The sequence below is a fragment of the Protobothrops mucrosquamatus genome, unplaced genomic scaffold (genome assembly GCF_001527695.2).
Source record: "Protobothrops mucrosquamatus isolate PMUCROS unplaced genomic scaffold, P.Mucros_1.0 scaffold5454, whole genome shotgun sequence".
Classification (NCBI taxonomy): Eukaryota; Metazoa; Chordata; class Lepidosauria; order Squamata; family Viperidae; genus Protobothrops; species Protobothrops mucrosquamatus.
Window position 1 is genome coordinate 29,151 of NW_015391312.1, and position 17,037 is coordinate 46,187.

The 17,037-nt window shown below is 47.9% G+C and overlaps 1 protein-coding gene across 1 annotated transcript in view; it reads right to left on the reverse strand.

The window, feature by feature from the left end:
• Positions 1 to 5,079: 5,079 nt before the first annotated feature.
• Positions 5,080 to 17,037, reverse strand: part of TBC1D20 (TBC1 domain family member 20) — an 18,116-nt gene continuing 6,158 nt past the window's right edge. Inside the window, exons 2-8 of the mRNA XM_015829119.1 lie at positions 14,735 to 14,920; positions 13,077 to 13,157; positions 10,280 to 10,466; positions 9,156 to 9,257; positions 7,433 to 7,574; positions 6,145 to 6,329; positions 5,080 to 5,354 (exon numbers count right to left, since the gene is read on the reverse strand). Coding sequence (XP_015684605.1) covers positions 5,096 to 5,354; positions 6,145 to 6,329; positions 7,433 to 7,574; positions 9,156 to 9,257; positions 10,280 to 10,466; positions 13,077 to 13,157; positions 14,735 to 14,920 — 1,142 coding nt within the window. The 3' untranslated portion in view covers positions 5,080 to 5,095. The remainder of the gene's footprint in view (positions 5,355 to 6,144; positions 6,330 to 7,432; positions 7,575 to 9,155; positions 9,258 to 10,279; positions 10,467 to 13,076; positions 13,158 to 14,734; positions 14,921 to 17,037) is intronic.

Consider the following 17,037-nt stretch of genomic DNA (forward strand, 5'->3'; position numbering starts at 1 on the left):
TCCAGAGACTCCTGAAAAATCAGATATTTTTTTTGCAGACACTCCGCTCGCCTGCAGGAAAACACGGGAGGCCTGGACGACGGCCGGGGGTGACTTTGGGACAATTGCCCTGGGTTCTTCTCCTGCGTGACCAGGGACCTCCGTTCCCACCACGTCCATCTGGGAAAACTCTCCGAGGTGGCCACGGGGCCGAGGATGCACAGGGGGCGTATTTTCGTCCCCCCCAGTCCTATGTCGGTTGTGCCCAGAACTTGACCTGTTGGTTAGTTTTCACTCGAGATGTTGCTTCGTCTTTTTCGTAAAAAAAAAAAAGAAAATGCAGCATGATCCGATCCCTTTTTTTTTTGAGCTTTCCAGGTCGGATCTCCGGGATCTAACGAAGCCACGGATGCTTGCCACTCGTCGCAGTAGTAAAACCAGACTTTGGAGTTCCGATTTTATTTACAAAAGAAACCACAATTCTTCTTTGTTGGTTGTTACGGAATGGGACGCTTGGCCTCCCTTCCCCTTTTTCGCTCTAAGGACGTTCCAACTTCCTCTGTGATATGAGACCAAATCCGGATCAGATGGAGCTTTGGGGTTAAGGGGTGTCTGTGTGTGTGTGTTACCTCTCCCGTTCCCCTCCACCCAAATCTAGTTTCTAAAATTTAAGGCAAAAAAGTAGCGCAGAATCTTTCCAGGGAATGGGAGAAGTCCGCAGAATGAATCTTCGACGGCTGGGAATTAAAAGTTGTGGAATTGCTAAAAAGGTCTTCTCTCTCTTTTTTTTTTTTGAAAAAAAAATTGCACCATTTTGTGAATTTACTACTTGAAATTATAGGAGATTCTCAATCAATCCAGGACGTGGTTGTCCCAAAGGTGCCTTTTTTTCAAGAGGCAAAGTGGACTGTCCTTCGTGTTTCCTTGAAGACGTTTCGCTTCTCATCCAAAAAGCTTCCTCAGTTCTGAGGAAGAACAAAAGAAGAACCGAAGAAGGTCCTTGGATGAGAAGTGAAACATCTTAGGAAAAACAAAGGACAGTCCACTTTCCTCTTGAAAAAGCACCTTTGGGTGTACTAGGACAGGGCTTTTCAACCCGTGGGACGGGCACCACCTGTGGTACATGGGCACCTGGCAGGGGGTACGTGACCATCCCAGAAAAGTGGTAGTCGGGAAGGGGAATGAGCTGAACCGGTGGCAGCACCGCACAAGCCTGAGCGAGAGACGGCTGGAGCTGAAGGGCTGTCAGGGCTCAGCGGAAGCGCCAGGATCAGCACCAGGCTCCAGCTGGAGCTCAGCACTGATCCTGGCACTTCTGCTGAGCCCTGAAGAAGCGTCGATCAGCTGGAATGTTGCAGCCTCTCCAGGGTCTTGTGATTTACATTCAGAGGCTTGGCAACTGATTCATATTTATGACGGTCAGAGTGTCCCAGGGTTATGTGAAGTGACCAAAACTTGCTGCAACCACCCAGCAGACGGGGGGGGGGGGGAATAAAAACCAAACACCCCCCACCCCACCCCCTCTGCCAATCCTCCACAGAAATGCTCACAACAATGGAAACCTCAGACAGGAGGAAGAGCGCCGCCGGGCGGGCAGGCAGGTGTCTTGCTCGGCTGTGCCTTGGGGGGCACTTTTTTCAGAGCCATTGTAACTTCGAACAGTCACTAAGCGAACTGTTGTAAGTCGAGGACTACCTGTACTTTATCACTTTTTTCTTTTTTTGGGTCATCAAGTTTTTGATACTTTGCTAGGCGACTGGTGGTCCTCGGATGTTGCCATATCCTAAAAATAGTACAATGGGTGAAAAGGTTGAAAAGCCCTGAACTAGACATACTCAATTCCAGCAGCCATTCCTTATATGTTTTAGCCTCCAGTCCCCTAATCATCTTTGTTGCTCTTCTCTGCACACTTTCCAGAGTCTCAACATCTTTTTTACATCGTGGTGACCAAAACTGGATGCAGGATTCCAAGTGTGGCCTTACCAAGGCCTTGTAAAGTGGTATTAACCCTTCACCTGATCCTGATTCTATCCCTGTTAATACAACCAAGCACTGTGTTGGCTTTTCTGGCAGCTGCAGCACACGGCTGGCTCCTATTTAGGTGATCGTCCACTAGGACTCCCAGATCCCTCTCACAGTTGCTACTGAAAGACTCCACTTTGAAGTGGGTCAATTCGCTATGGCCAATTCACAGCGGCCATCTCACCCCGGAACAATTTTAACAATTCAATTTAATTACTGAAACTAATCTCAGAAAATAATTTTAATTTTTGTCACTCACCTTCCGTCTCGTCCCTCCTTTGGCATCCTTTAACGATTCCGTTCCACGGCGAGTCGTCGCAGACCCGCTCCGCTTAGCCCAAGCAGAGCGAGGAAAGAGAGAACAAAGCTGGATTCAACCGGCACCATCCTTGCACGCCGCTTTAAGTAAGTTAATACCGCATTTCTTTATTTTACACAATTACAAATCTACAAGTTTAACATACGTACAGGAGTATACAAAAGAGCCACGCGGCCCAGGGTGCACGACCGAAGGGCTGTGTCGATCTCCATTTTTTTTCCCCCTCCACTGAACTCAAAACCACTGGGCTTTGTTACCTGTCTGCCCACAGAGAGGTGACAATTAAAGATGCAACAGGTGGGCGAGGCAGCCTGGACTGGTGGGTTTCCAGGCTCGCCGCTGCAAGCCTGGGATTGTGTGAAGTGGAAGAGTGCCGTCAAGTTGGCGTTCAGCGTAAACGCTGCCTGTTGCTTCATTCATGACGAGTGGCAAGGCTTCTGTTCCCCTCTTCCTGGCACCAATGTGGTCCCAGTTAATTCACTGGTGGATCAGGCCTGTTCCTCAGCAAACCACTGTCCTTTCCAACAGAACTGCAACTGACTAGCGAAATCCCGGGCCATTTTTTTTTAAAAACCGCAGTGCAAACTCCATTTCTGTTTAGTTTTCACCCGTTCGCCAAATTCTCCCTCGATAACGCTCGTTTTCTAAGGAGAGGACTCCGGATTTTGGCAGGCAGGAAAGGCCCCCCCAGCCATTGCTAAATCCTGCAAAATCCAAGTTGCTAAGATTCGGCTGAACTGGGGGAACCTCACTCCCTATTTAAGCGGTCCGTAAGGGAGTCTGCGTTAAGCGCCCTGGCCTGTCTCTCGTTCCCCGTCCCTTTTTTGATTTTCTGATTTTTACGAATTTGTACTTTTTTTGTTTTGGCGAGTAAAATAAAAGCTTGAGACAGTTCTTATGAAATACAATGAAATAGAATTTCTCTTTCCAACGGCTGCATCTTTCCTGTGGCTGGAAGCAAAATGTAGGGCTCTGGTTTTCCTCGGCCGATATGACCGTGCCGCAGCAGCCGAAGAAAACGCCTCTTAAGTCTTTTAACAAAAGAGACATCAGAGCACCCCCCCAAAAAAGTGAGAGAAAGCCCTTCCTGCCTTAATAATTCACCATAAAAAGGCTGTCTTCTTCTTTCAGGACTCGTTTGTGTAAAGTGCTTTTTTTATTTTTTATTTTAAAAAAAGGCGAGGTCAGGGATTTCCTGGGCCCTCTTTGCGTGTCTCTTTCTCTTAGAGGCCACGGAAAGATTTTTTTTTTTAAAAAAACTTCTCTTAAGAGGCCTCAATCTGGCTTTTCCTGTCCCTTTTTGTCACTGCTGCTCAGATGGCATCATCCCCATACCTGCTTCTTATGCTATGACACCGGGTTTAGATCCGAAGGGTTGGGGAAAGTCTACCTACGTTCCCCTCCGCCTCAAGAGGGATGGTACAGTCCAAAACTCGTGATCCAAAATGTTGGCTGGGCCATCTGTCTAGAAACATCTGAACAGCTACTTGAAGGCAGAGCAAAGGCTGAAGTCCCACCAGCTTTGTTGGGTTCAAGTGGTCTTCAGAACCACACAAGCACAATCCAAGCCCTGGAGAAAAGCACGGTCCTTGTGGCCCCGGCCCTGAGCTTGTCCAGAAGAGAAGGCCAACAAGCACATGAGGAACACAACTTGCGGTGGGTATCCTGGTTGCTTCTCCTCCAGAATAAGCCAGTCTTGGCCAGAGCAGAATTCAGTGCCACTGCTTTTAGAGAAACACAAACAGAGGTGAAGTCTAGGTCCTTCCGGGAAGTGGATCGTTACGCCTTCTGGAAGCTGTGGCTTCCTGGAGCACCTCTTGAGGTCATCCTTCAGCCCGAAGAGCGCAGCGGGGCTAACCGGCTGTCCACCTCAATGCCCAGCTGTCCAACCGTACTCTGGGCTGAATGCAATACTCAACTGGTGCCCAGCTAGCAGGAACAATCCTTGGCTTGGGCACCGAGGGGGCCAAGAAGGACGGTTCTTACTTCTTAGGATGTTTCTCTTCAGCTAGTGGCTTCAAAGATCGCCAAGAATTTGCCTGTCCAAAGGAGTGGAGGCTGGATAAGGACACTTGTGAGAGGCTTTTGCCGTGGGAAGTCGTGGAGACAATGCACGGGATTAAGTGGACCTTCATTTTTTGGGGAGAACCCTTCACGCAGGTAAAGAAAAGCTTCATTTTTTTCGTTGGGGAAAGTCTCCGAGTATCGCACATCGAACCCGGGCGATTAGGATTGATATTTTTTTTCCGGCTTCGATGGCAACAGATCAGTTTGAAAGTCCCTACGAAGATCTATTTTAGGGGGGGGGTGTCCGACTATAAGATTTGTGGACTTCAACTCCCAGAATTCCCCAGCCAGCTTGGCTGGAAGTTGAAGCCCACCCAGTCTTAAAAGTAGCCAAGGTTGATCTGTTCTGCGTTTCTACAAAACCTCTTTTCCTGCTGTTCCGTTTCTGGCTAGCACGGGGAGACGTGGAAACGAGAGCTAGCGGGAATTAAATTCCGCGAGAATTAAATTCTGTCTTCCTCCATTTTTGGGGTTGAGACAGACAACCGAATTGCTTGGAGACGTTCTCAAGATCCCAAGATCCCACGTCTCTCCTTCGGAGAAAAACCGCAGGAACACCACCTGAACAGGTGCGCCGCGTTCTCCTCTTTTCACCGGGGGTGGCAGACGGAGGACAGAAGGTGGTCTTGGGGGAGAACAACTGCCCCCCCTAGCCGGCCGGAAGATCCAGCAAAAAATTGGGACCTTCCTTTCTTCCTTCCTTCAGCCCTAGGGAAAGATCTGGAGCTCGAATTTGGGCGCCCACTCCAGGGCGCTCTTGACCACCGCCACCGCAGCCGCCCCCAGCATGACCGTCAGCCCCATCACGGCCAGCTTGACGAAACGGTTGGTCCTGGGCTTGGTCGCTAAGAGGGACTTGGCTCTCTCTTCCACCCGGAGTTGCTCTCGGAAGCGCTGACGCAGGACGGTGTCCGGCCGCTGTTGGGAGGAAGCCAGCTCAAAGTCCTTGAAGGTGGAAACGGCCGTCCTGCAAGGGGGGGGGAAGGAAAAGAAGAAGGGGTGAGGGGCTGGGAAGCCTCCGAGGGGGCCGTCTTTCTCGCAGGTCGAACTTCAGTTGTGCAAAAGAGGAAGCCCTCGGCTTACGGCCCTGTGTTTAGTGACCGAAGTTACAACGGGCACGGAAAAAAGCGATTTGGGGACGTTTTATCACATTTAACGACCCTCGCAGCATCCCCAGTCGTCATCAGAATTAGGACGCCTGGCAACTGATTCATGTTTATGACGGTGGCACTGTGATCCCCTTTTGTGACCTTCCGACAACGTCCATGGGGAAGCCAGATTCGTTTAACGACCGGGTCACTAGCTGAACAACCGCAGCGATTCAGTTAACCACAGAAGCAAGGAAGGTCTTAAAATGGGGCAAAACTCACTTAGCAATGGGAATTCTGGGCTCAATCGTGGTCGTAAATCGAGGACTGCCTCCCTATTAGGGATGTTTGTTTCTCCTCTTTTCTCCTGGGAGGAATTCTTCCTTTCCTTATTTTTTATTTTTTTGCACAGCTGAGGGGCCGAGGGGGGACCGTGACCCAAAGCCTTGCAATTCCCGATCCTTCTGGAATGGCCCCTGTGGAACCTTCTAGAAAGGGACGGGGAGCTTGGAACGGCCCTCCCCTCCCCTCCTTTCTCTCTCTCTGCTCTCTCCCAAGGGCGAGCAGCAGACGCATGGACCGAAGGCCACATGGAGGCTTGCCAGGGATCGGGGGGGGGGGGTGCGGACCCCGCCTGCCTAAATTTCAGGGGAGGAGACCCCTCCTCACCTCTCGGCCTGCAGCTGAGCAGCTTCCTGGGCGAGCTTGGAAGGCGGGAACTGAACGAAGAGGTCGCCGGCCCGACTGATGAGCGTCTCGTAAGGAAGATCCTGGGGGATCTGGGAGAGCAGGTGGTGGACGGAAGCCATGTCACAGTCGCAGGCCAGGACCTCCGGGGCCCGGTGGAGCACAATCTGCAAAGGGAAGCAGCAGCTCAGCGACTCAGGCCGGGCGACTGGCAGCACCGGCGTTTCCCCTTCCGGGTTTGTGACCTCAAGCGGGTGGAAGGCCCACACCGAAGCCCCTTGGGTGTGGGGGGGTGAGGAACTGTACATGGCTCACATTGGTTGTAATTGCAGCTTGGGAAGGGAAGGGAAAAAGAAGGGAAGGGAGGAAAGAGTAATGGAGAGGAGGAGAGGAAGGAAGGATAAAGGGTAAGGGGAAAGAAGGCAGCAAGGAAGGAAAGAAAGAAAAGGGAGGAAGGAAAAAGGAAGGAAGGACTGAAGGAAAGAAAAGGAAGGGAGGAAGGAAGGAAAAGAAAAAAGGGGAGGGAGGAAGGAAAGAGAAGGAAAAAAGGTAGAGAAGGAAGGGAGGAAGAAAGGAAGGGAGGAAGAAAGGAAGGGAGGGAGGAAGAGAAGGAAGGGGGAAGGAAGGGAGGAAGAAAGAAGGGAAGAGGGCAGGAGGAAGGAAAGAAGAAAAAGGAAGGAGGAAGGAAGAAAGGAAGGGAGACAGAGAGGAAGGAAGGAAGAAGGAAAAAGGGAAGAGGAAGCGAGGAAGGAAAGAAAGGAAAAAAGGAAAGGGGAAGGAAGGAAGAGAAGGAAGGAAAGAAACGAAAAAAGGGGAAGGAAGGAAGGGGAAGGGAGGAAGCAAGGAAGGAAGAAAGGGAGGGAGGGATGAAGGAAGGAAGGAGAAGGAAAAGGAAGGGAGGAAGGAAGGAAGGAAAGAAAGAAGGGAAAAAGAGAAGGAAGGGGGAAGAAAGATAGGAAGGAAGGAAGAGAAGGAAAGAAAGAAACGAATAAAGGGGAAGGAGTGAAGGGGAAGGGAGGAAGGAAGATGGAGGGAATGGAGAGAGGAGGGAAGAGAAGGGAGAGGGGAAGGGGAAGGCCCCTTAAGGAAAACCATAAGTCAGATGCTGCTATGTGGTTCAGGTCCTCCTTTGGGGTCTCTGAGTGGCTCCTGGTTGCCCCCCCCCTGGGATCCCAGGACTAGAGAGCAGCATTGGTCCTGTTCTGAATGGCTCCCCTCCCTCTCCATCAATGCCTGGCCCCAACAACCCGTCCTCCCTGCGGACACCCACCACGGCGGCAAAGTAGATGGGCATCAGCGGGTGGCAGGCCAGGAAGAAGTCGTATAACCGCACCACGTGCTTGAAGTCGGACAAGACGTGCCCGAACCAGGTGATCAGCCAGCTGAGGGCGAAGATGGTTCCCACTTCAGCTCTGTGCAAAAAAAAATGGAGGTGGGGGTAGGGGTGGGAGAAGAAAGTTAAATATAAAAAGCAGCCACTCGGGAAACAGATCAGACCCTTTTTTTCCTTTCTTCAGAGTGTAGATGTCAACGCTGCTAACATCGGATGTTCTCGCTTTGACCATATATGAAGATGCAGCCAATTTCCCCTCAACTTGTGTGTTACTTTTAGAGTCAGAATTAGATGATACTAGGGGGGGGGGGAGGAAGAATGTGCATGGGAATTAGTTAGACATAACATCGTAGTAGAGTCTTTTTCAAGGTGGTTTGAAATAAAGAGGTGATAAGAAATGGTGGGTTGGAGAACTGGAGGGAAGGTCTGCATTTCAAACTAATTGGAGAATGTGACTTATGACGGTTAATTAGAGCAGGGCTTTTCAACCTTTTCACCCATTGTACCACTTTTAGGATATGGCAACATCCGAGTTCCACCAGTCGCCTAACAAGGTGTCAAAAACTTGATGACCAAAAAAAAAGGAAAAAGTGATAAAAGTGCAGGTAGTCCTCGACTTACAACAGTTCGCTTAGTGACTTTTCGAAGTTCCAATGGCACTGAAAAAAGCCCCCCCCAAGCCACAGCCGAGCAAGACGCCTGCCCGCCCGGCGGCGCTCTTCCTCCTGTCCGAGGTTTCCATTGTTGTGAGCATTTCTGTTGAGGATTGGCAGTGGGGGTGGGGTGGGGGGTGTTTGGTTTTTATTCCCCCCGTCTGCTGGGTGGTTGCAGCAGGTTTTGGCCACTTCACATGACCCTGGGACACTGTGACCGTCATAAATTTGAATCAGTTGCCAAGCATCTGAATGTAAATCACAAGACCCTGGAGATGCTGCAACATTCCAGCTGATCGGCGCTTTTCTGGGCTCAGCAGAAGCACCAGGATCAGCGCCGAGCTCCAGCTGGATCCTGGCGCTGATCCTGGCGCTTCCGCTCAGCCCTGACAGCCCTGCAGCTCCAGCCGTCTCTCTCTCAGGCTTGTGCGGTGCTGCCTCCGGTTCAGCTCATTCCCCTCCCCCGCTACCACTTTTCTAGGATGGTCGCGTACCACCTGCCAGGTGCCAATGTACCACAGGTGGTACCTATACCACTGGTCGAAAAGCCCTGAATTAGAGGAGGGAATTGTGCTTTGATACTATGTGTTAAGGGGAGGAGAATTCAGATTTTGGCTTCGACCATGTATGTGCCAATGCCGTGCAACTTCAATAAAGATTCTTTAAGGTAAACAATGCCTCGAAGTTCTTTGAAGAGTTTCATCCGTCGGAACCACGACAGTAGATAAAAGTCGCAACATAACAAATTCTTTTCCTTTAAAGGGAAACACACATTGAGCCTAAGAAGAAGGCGACAGATGGGTCCCCAGCTTCTCCCGGCCCCAAGATTTACGGTTTAAATTTTGATTATGTGAACATGAGGAGGCTGCAACAGTTGTTAAGTGGGAAAACTGGCCGTAAGTCACTGTTTTCAGCGCGGTTCTAACTCTGAATGGTCACTAAACGAAGGATTGTAAATCGAGGACTGCCTGGACTTGGGGAAAAAAAAAACCTAAAACTTTGTTTACCTCTGCATGAAATCGTGGAGATCTGGGTTCACTTGGTCTATGATGGGCATCAGGTAATTTAAAATGTGTCTGGTGTTCTCCATGGTCGGGTCCATAAAATCCCTGCAAACGACAAAGGATTAGCCACGTTAGAGTGCAACAATGGTGAGGCACACAGATATACACACCACAAGCATCCTGCATATGAGGGATCCCCAACCCCTGGGCTGCGGACTGGCACCGGACCATGCCTTCCATGGGCCACGGAAAAAGTGCTCTCCATGGAACTGGTCCCTAGCGCCCAAAAGATTGGAGACTGCTGGGCTAGGAGACTGGAGGCTAAAACATATGAAGAACTGTTGCTGGAATTGGGGATGTCTAGTTTAACAAAGAGAAGGACGAGGGGGGACATGATAGCAGTGTTCCAATATCTGAGGGGCTGCCCCAAAGAAGAGGGAGTCAAGCTATTCTCCAAAGCCCCTGAAGGCAGGACAAGAAGCAACGGATGGAAACTCACCAAGGAGAGAAGCAACCTAGAACTAAGGAGAAACTTCCTGACAGAACAATTAACGGAATAGCTTGTCTCCTGTAGTTGCACTGGAAAGAGTCCAGAGGAGAGCAACAAAGATGATTAGGGGACCGGAAGCTAAAACATACGAAGAACGGTTGCAGGAATTGGGTAGGTCTAGTTTAACGAAGAGAAGGACGAGGGGGGACATGATAGCAGTCTTCCAATATCTCAGGGGCTGCCCCAAAGAATGGGGGGTTCAAGCTATTCTCCAAAGCACCTGAAGGAAGGACAAGCACCCCACTACCCACTTCCCTCCATGTAGATGCGGTTCCTTTGAGGACCACACGCTGAGTACAGCCAGTCAGCCAGCTATGAATCCATCTGGTGGGGATGCTGTCTAACCCACATTTTTCTGTCTTATCGAGTAGTAGGTTGTGATCGTCTGCAGATTTGATGAGTTCCCCATCTATCCCCTCGTCCAAATTGTTGATGAGATTTCATTAAATTAAAGCAGTGTTTCTCAACCTTGGCTGCTTGAAGACGGGTGGACTTCAACTCCCAGAATTCTGGGAGTTGAAGTCCACCCGTCTTCCAGCAGCTCAAGCTGAGAAAGGCTGGGAAAAAGAAAGAGCACCTGAGATGATGGGTTGAAAGTTTTTCCACCAGGGTAGCCGACAACCTCTCCCCCACCACCAGCAGAAAGGTGACCACGATGTCATGGTATCCCTGGTAATAGTGGAGTTGTGCGTTGCGTTGCAGAACCTGGAGGATGCAGTCTATCAGCTCCTCCTGAAGGCCCTCTCTCTGTTCATCTGGCATGTCTGGGAAAAAGGGAAGAGAAGAAAAGAGACAGGAGTCAAGCAACGGCCGAAGGAAGATGCTCACCTGAATCCTACTCTCGGGAAGAACCGCCAAGCTGGGACCGACGGTCTACAGGTCGTCCTTGACTTACAACGGTTCAAAGTTACGACGGCGCCGAAAAGATAGTGTCGTCACAGTGCTTCCCCCCCCCAATGAAAATGAAGATTGCAGGGGGAGAGCCGTGCTAGTGTACAGGCAAGTCCTTGACTTACAATGGTTTGTTTAGTGACCGTTGAAAGTTACAAATAGCGAGTTAGGACCGTTTCCCACACTTACGCCCGTCGCAGCCTCCCTATGGGCGGACGCATGGCAACCGACTTGTATTTATGACCGTTGCTGTTTTGCGAAGGTCATGTGATTCCCCCGCCCCCCCTTTTGCGACCTTCTCACAAGGGGGAAACCGGGTTCATTTAATGACAGGAGGACTAAACTTGTCCACTTCGGCGATTCGCTTAATGCCTGCGGCAAGAAAATTGTACAACGGGGGGCGAAACTCACTCTAATGAGTATCTCCATTCCATGATTCTATTCCATTCTATTCTATTCTATTCTATTCCATGATTCTATTCCATTCTATTCTATTCTATTCTATTCTATTCTATTCCATTATTCTATTCTATTCTATTCTATTCTATTCTATTCTATTCTATTCTATTCTTCTATTCTATTCTATTCCATTATTCTATTCTATTCCATTCCATGATTCTATTCTATTCTATTCTATTCTATTCTATTCTATTCCATTCCATGATTCTATTCTATTCCATTCCATTATTCTATTCTATTCTATTCTATTCTATTCTATTCTATTCCATGATTCGATTCGATTCTATTCCATTATTCTATTCTATTCCATTCCATGATTCTATTCTATTGTATTCTATTCTATTCCATTCCATGATTCTATTCTATTCTATTCCATTATTCTATTCTATTCCATTATTCTATTCTATTCTATTTCTATTCTATTCTATTCCATGATTCTATTCTATTCTATTCCATTCCATTCTATTCCATTATTCTATTCTATTCCATTATTCTATTCTATTCCATTCCATTCCATGATTCTATTCTATTCTATTCCATTCCTTATTTCTATTCCATTCCTTATTATTCTATTCTATTTTCCATTCCATTCCATGATTCTATTCTATTCTATTCTATTCCATTCCTTATTTCTATTCCATTCCTTATTTCTATTCTATTCTATTCTATTCTATTCCATTCCATGATTCTATTCTATTCCTTATTTCTATTCTATTCTATTCTATTCTATTCTATTCTATTCTATTCTATTCTATTCTATTCCATGATTCTATTCTATTCCATTCCTTATTTCTATTCTATTCTATTCTATTCTATTCTATTCTATTCTATTCTATTCTATTCTATTCTATTCCATTCCATGATTCTATTCTATTCTATTATTCTACTCTACTCTATACTCTATTCGTTCCATTTCATATTTTCTATTCTATTCCTATTCCTATTTTCTATTAATTCAGCCTGGCAATCCAGTTTTCATTTGGATTTTGTACTTTAATCTTCTGAATAAATACGAAAATTGATGGAATAAAGTCGTTGACAGTTGGGAAGCAGATCACAATGTGCCTGGACCCAATTTGACCACCTTTTGGGGGGCAATTGTTATGCAGCTGTCGTTAAGTGAACCTACGGCTATCTATGGCGTGTGTGTTTTGTGCCAGAAACCAGAAATTAATGCTGGTTTTTGGCAAAACCACTGCATATTGTGGTCACTTGTCCACAGGGCATTGCAAATGGCTGTCAATGTGTTGCTGAGCACCCAAAATGCACCCATGTGGGGGTGGGATGTTGTAACTAGGTCATAAATAGATTTTGGGGAATGTGTCATATATAGAAAGTCCTTGATTGTTGTTGTTAGTTGCGAAGTCGCGTCCGACCCATCGCGACCCCATGGACCACGTTCCTCCAGGCCTTCCTGTCCTCTGCCATCTTCTGGAGTCCATTGAAGCTCAGGCCTGCTGCTTCAGGGACTCCCTCCAGCCACCTCCTTCTCTGTCGTCCCCTTCTTCTCTTGCCCTCCATCTTTCCCAGCATCAGGCTGGGAAAAAAAGTCCCTTTTTTCAGCACCGCTGTTAACTTCAAACGGTCACTAAATGAACTGTTGTAAGGACTGCCTGTAAGCATTTGGCTTCACCGGAAGAAACGGCCATAAATGACTGCGTTTTAACCCAGTTAATTTTGCAGGAGTTCTCAAGGTCAGAAAGAGGACTGACTAAAAATTGGGATAAACTAGGACATTGACTGTCTATAAAGACTGAATGTTAAAATAACCAGGATATATATAAGCTAAAAATTATGGATAAATGTAAGAAGGTTATTTTTATTGAATTGATGTCATAAGAATTGTATGAGTTTAAACATGAGACAGTAAATACTAAGGGGAAAAGAGAGGAAATATTTAATAGGGTAGTTTGAGACTTCTACTAAACATACTTACTTGTATGTCACTGAATTATCGATTAACTGTAAAAATTAGAAAATCAACAAAACATTAAAAAAAAGAGAGGATTGACTGATCAAAATACCTGGCGGGAAACGCCGGAGGGATCGCCTCACATCCAGCAGGACTTGCTGATAATCTTTGCTTTTTTCCCGAAGTTCTTCCTCTAAGAGAAATGGCAAAGGAATTTTATTATTAATGATAATTGAAAAGAAAGACCGGGAAGCTAAGAAAAGACGTCGTGAAACCGTGAAGATTGCAAGCCAGACATGCTTTTGCCTTCTGATATCTCTTAAAAAGCAGAAAAGCACAATATCATAAACCAGGGGCCTTCAAACTTGGCCCTTTCATGACTTGTGGACTTCAACTCCCAGAATTCCTCAGCCGGCCTCCATTTTGTTTGTTAGATTTAAGACAGGGGTTTTCAAACTTGGCCCTTTCATGATTTGTGGACTTCAACTCCCAGAATTCCTCAGCCAGACGATCTTCAGGGTTACAAGGGAGTGGGTTTTACTCTTTGCTTAGACACTAGTGCAGGGGTGTCAAACTCGCAATGTCACGTGATGTGTCTCGACTTTTTTTTTGCTATTGCTGGCAATGGGGTGGGAGCGGTTTTGCTATGATGCATCCGGCCCGTGAATGGGCACTTTGACACTCTGGACTAGTGGCTTGCCCTGTCCGTGTTGGTGGGAGTGTTTTTGGCGGTTCCTTGAATAAGTTGTTGTTTACTGTTGGCTTGTTTGTCTGTGTTGGCAGTTCCTTGATTGTCCCAACCCACTCCTTTGTAACACGGATGATGTTATCTAGCTGGGTCATGAAATGTCTACAAGAAAACAACCAGGCTCAGAGAGCACCAGGGATCACCACAGTCCTCCTCCTCTTCCTCTTCCTCCTCCTCCTCCCCACATACCCCATTCTCTTCTAACACTGATGATGTCACCTAGTTGGGTCATGAAATGTCTTCAAGAAAACAAGCAGGCTCAGAGAGCACCAAGGACCCCTCAGTCAGTCATTCTCCTCCTCCTCCTCCTCCTCCTCCTCCCCACATACCCCATTCTCTTCTAACACTGATGATGTTACCTAGCTGGGTCATGAAATGTCTTCAAGAAAACCAGGCTCAGAGAGCACCAAGGACCCCAGAGTCCTCCTCCTCCTCCTCCTCTCCTCCTCCTTCTCCTCCCCACATACCCCATTCTCTTTTAACACTGATGATGTTACCTAGCTGGGTCATGAAATATCTTCAAGAAAACAACCAGAGAGCACCAAGGACCCCTCAGTCCTCCTCCTCCTCTTCCTCCTCTCCTCCTCCCTACATACCCCATTCTCTTCTAACACTGATGATGTTACGTAGCTGGGTCATGAAATGTCTTCAAGAAAACAACCAAGCTCAGAAAACACCAAGGACTCCACAGTCCTCCTCCTCCTTTCCACAACCCCCCTCCCTTCTAGCACTGATGATGTTACCTACTCAGAGAGTAAAATGTCTGCAAGAAAACAACCAAGCTCAGACAGCATCAAGGACCCCACAGTCGTCCTCCTCCTCACCTCCTCCTCCTCCTCCCCCCTCCCTTCTAGCACTGACGATGATGTCGCCCAGTCAGGTAATCAAAGAAGAAAACAACCAGTCTCAGGGAGCACCAGGGACCCCCAAATCCACAGCTGGAATGTCCTTGGTGCAGAGGGACTCGCCCCCCGCCCCCGTGCTCCGAGGCTGGGCAGGTGGGAAGAGTGGGAGGGCTTCACCTGGCGGAGGCAGCAGGTCGCCGGTGTTGACGTTGAGAAGTCTGGGCCATACTTTGCAGCGGATCTCGTCCCTGAGAAGGCCGCCTTCGCTGATCGCCATGCGCCGGAGGGGGGCAATGTCGACGGGCTCACTGTCCAGGACCTGGTAGATCTCGGCTACCTTTCTCTGCTGCTTGGCCTCCGAGTCTGAAAGAGACAGAAACCTCCATCGGTCCAGGGCCTGTTCTCCCACCGAGCAGAGCGGGCCTCAACCAGCCTGGCATAGTGCCAGCCTAGAAACCAGGAGACGGTGAGTTCTAGTCCCACCTTAGACACAAATGCAGCTGGGTGACTTTGAGCCAATCACCAGGAGACGGTGAGTTCTAGTCCCACCTTAGGCATGGAAGCCGGCTGGGTGACTTTGGGCCAATCACCAGGAGACGGTGAGTTCTAGTCCCGCCTCAGACACAAATGCCAGCTGGGTGACTTTGGGCCAATCACAGGAGATGGTGAGTTCTAGTCCCGCCTTAGGCATGGAAGCTGGCTGGGTGACTTTGGGCCAATCACAGGAGACGGTGAGTTCTAGTCCCGCCTTAGGCATGGAAGCCGGCTGGGTGACTTTGGGCCAATCACAGGAGACGGTGAGTTCTAGTCCCGCCTTAGATGTGAAAGCCGGCTGGGTGACTTTGGGCCAATCACAGGAGACGGTGAGTTCTAGTCCCGCCTTAGGCGTGAAAGCTGGCTGGGTGACTTTGGTCCAATCACCAGGAGACGGTGAGCTCTAGTCCCGCCTTAGACACAAATGCTAGCTGGGTGACTTTGGGCCAATCACAGGAGACGGTGAGTTCTAGTCCCGCCTTAGGCATGGAATCCAACTGGGTGACTTTGGGCCAATCACCAGCAGACGGTGAGTTCTAGTCCTGCCTTAAGTACAAAAGCAAGCTGGATGACTTTGGCCCATTTATTCTCCCTCAGCCCAACCCACCTCACACGATTTTTGTGGGAAAACAGGAGGAAGAAGGAATATTAGGCATGCTGGTCACCTTGAGTTGTTTATAAAGTAATAAAGGCGGGATAAAAATCTAATAATAAATAAACTCAGCATCAAAAGCTGAAAAGGGAAGTCCAACAGACGTCAGTCTAGCCAGCTGACCAGGATTTCCAAAAGGAAGTCACGTCCTTGCTTCATAACCTGAACGCTGACTGATAAAACGAACATTCTCCCTTCAGAAGGCTGTTTTAAAAAGATAGCACCTACCTTTTTTTGAAAAAAACAAACCCATAATAATAATAATAATAATAATAATGATGATGATGATGATGATGATGATGATAAAGTTGGAAGGGACCTTGGAGGTCATCTAGTCCAACCTTCTGCTCAGGCAGGAAACCCTATACCATTTTGGACAAATGGCTGTCCAGTCTCTTCTTAAAAACCTCCAGTGTTGGAGCATTCACCGCTTCTGGAGGCAGGTAGTTCCACTGGTTAATTGTTCTCACTGTCAGGAAATTCCTCCTTAGTTCTAGGTTGCTTCTCCCCTTGATTAGTTTCCATCCGTTGCTTCTTGTCCTGCCTTCAGGCGCTTTGGAGAATAGCTTGACTCCCTCTTCTTTGGGGCAACCCCTGAGATACTGGAAGACTGCTATCATGTCCCCCCTCGTCCTTCTCTCCTTGATTAGTTTCCACCCGTTGCTTCTTGTCCTGCCTTTAGGTGCTTTGAATAGCTTGACTCCCTCTTCTTTGGGTCAGCCCCTGAGATATCGGAAGGCTGCTATCATGTCACCCCTCGTCCTTCTCTTCGTTAAACTAGACATACCCAATTCCAGCAACCGAAATTTTGCATTTAAAGCACGAGTGCCCTACATTTGTAATCAAAACCAGGAAATAGTTGGTAATCCTTATTTATTTCACATGCCTCATTATCACCAGGAAAAGGAAGAAACTACTGGGGGGGGGAACACAATCACAAAGTAGCACAACCTGTTTGTTTTTAAAGCCTTCTTTCATAACAGCCCTTTTACCTAACTGCATATCTAAGGTGCGGTTTTATAATTCGTGCTCAAATAATCTGATTGGGAGGCTTTAATCGGGTGAAGCTTGGATCAAACACAGCCTACTGACCTAAATGATCTGAATCGTTGATATGTAAAAAAAGGATCTTGGAATATGCAACAGCTGCGTGTGGCATATTTTACAAGTTGTAAATTTCACAGGCTTTAAAGAATATTATGCTGAAACGTATCTAGATACCTGGCCCAAATATGTCTCAGAATCAGTAGGCTAAACAAAGGGAAAAATAATTATAATTATAATAATGATAAAG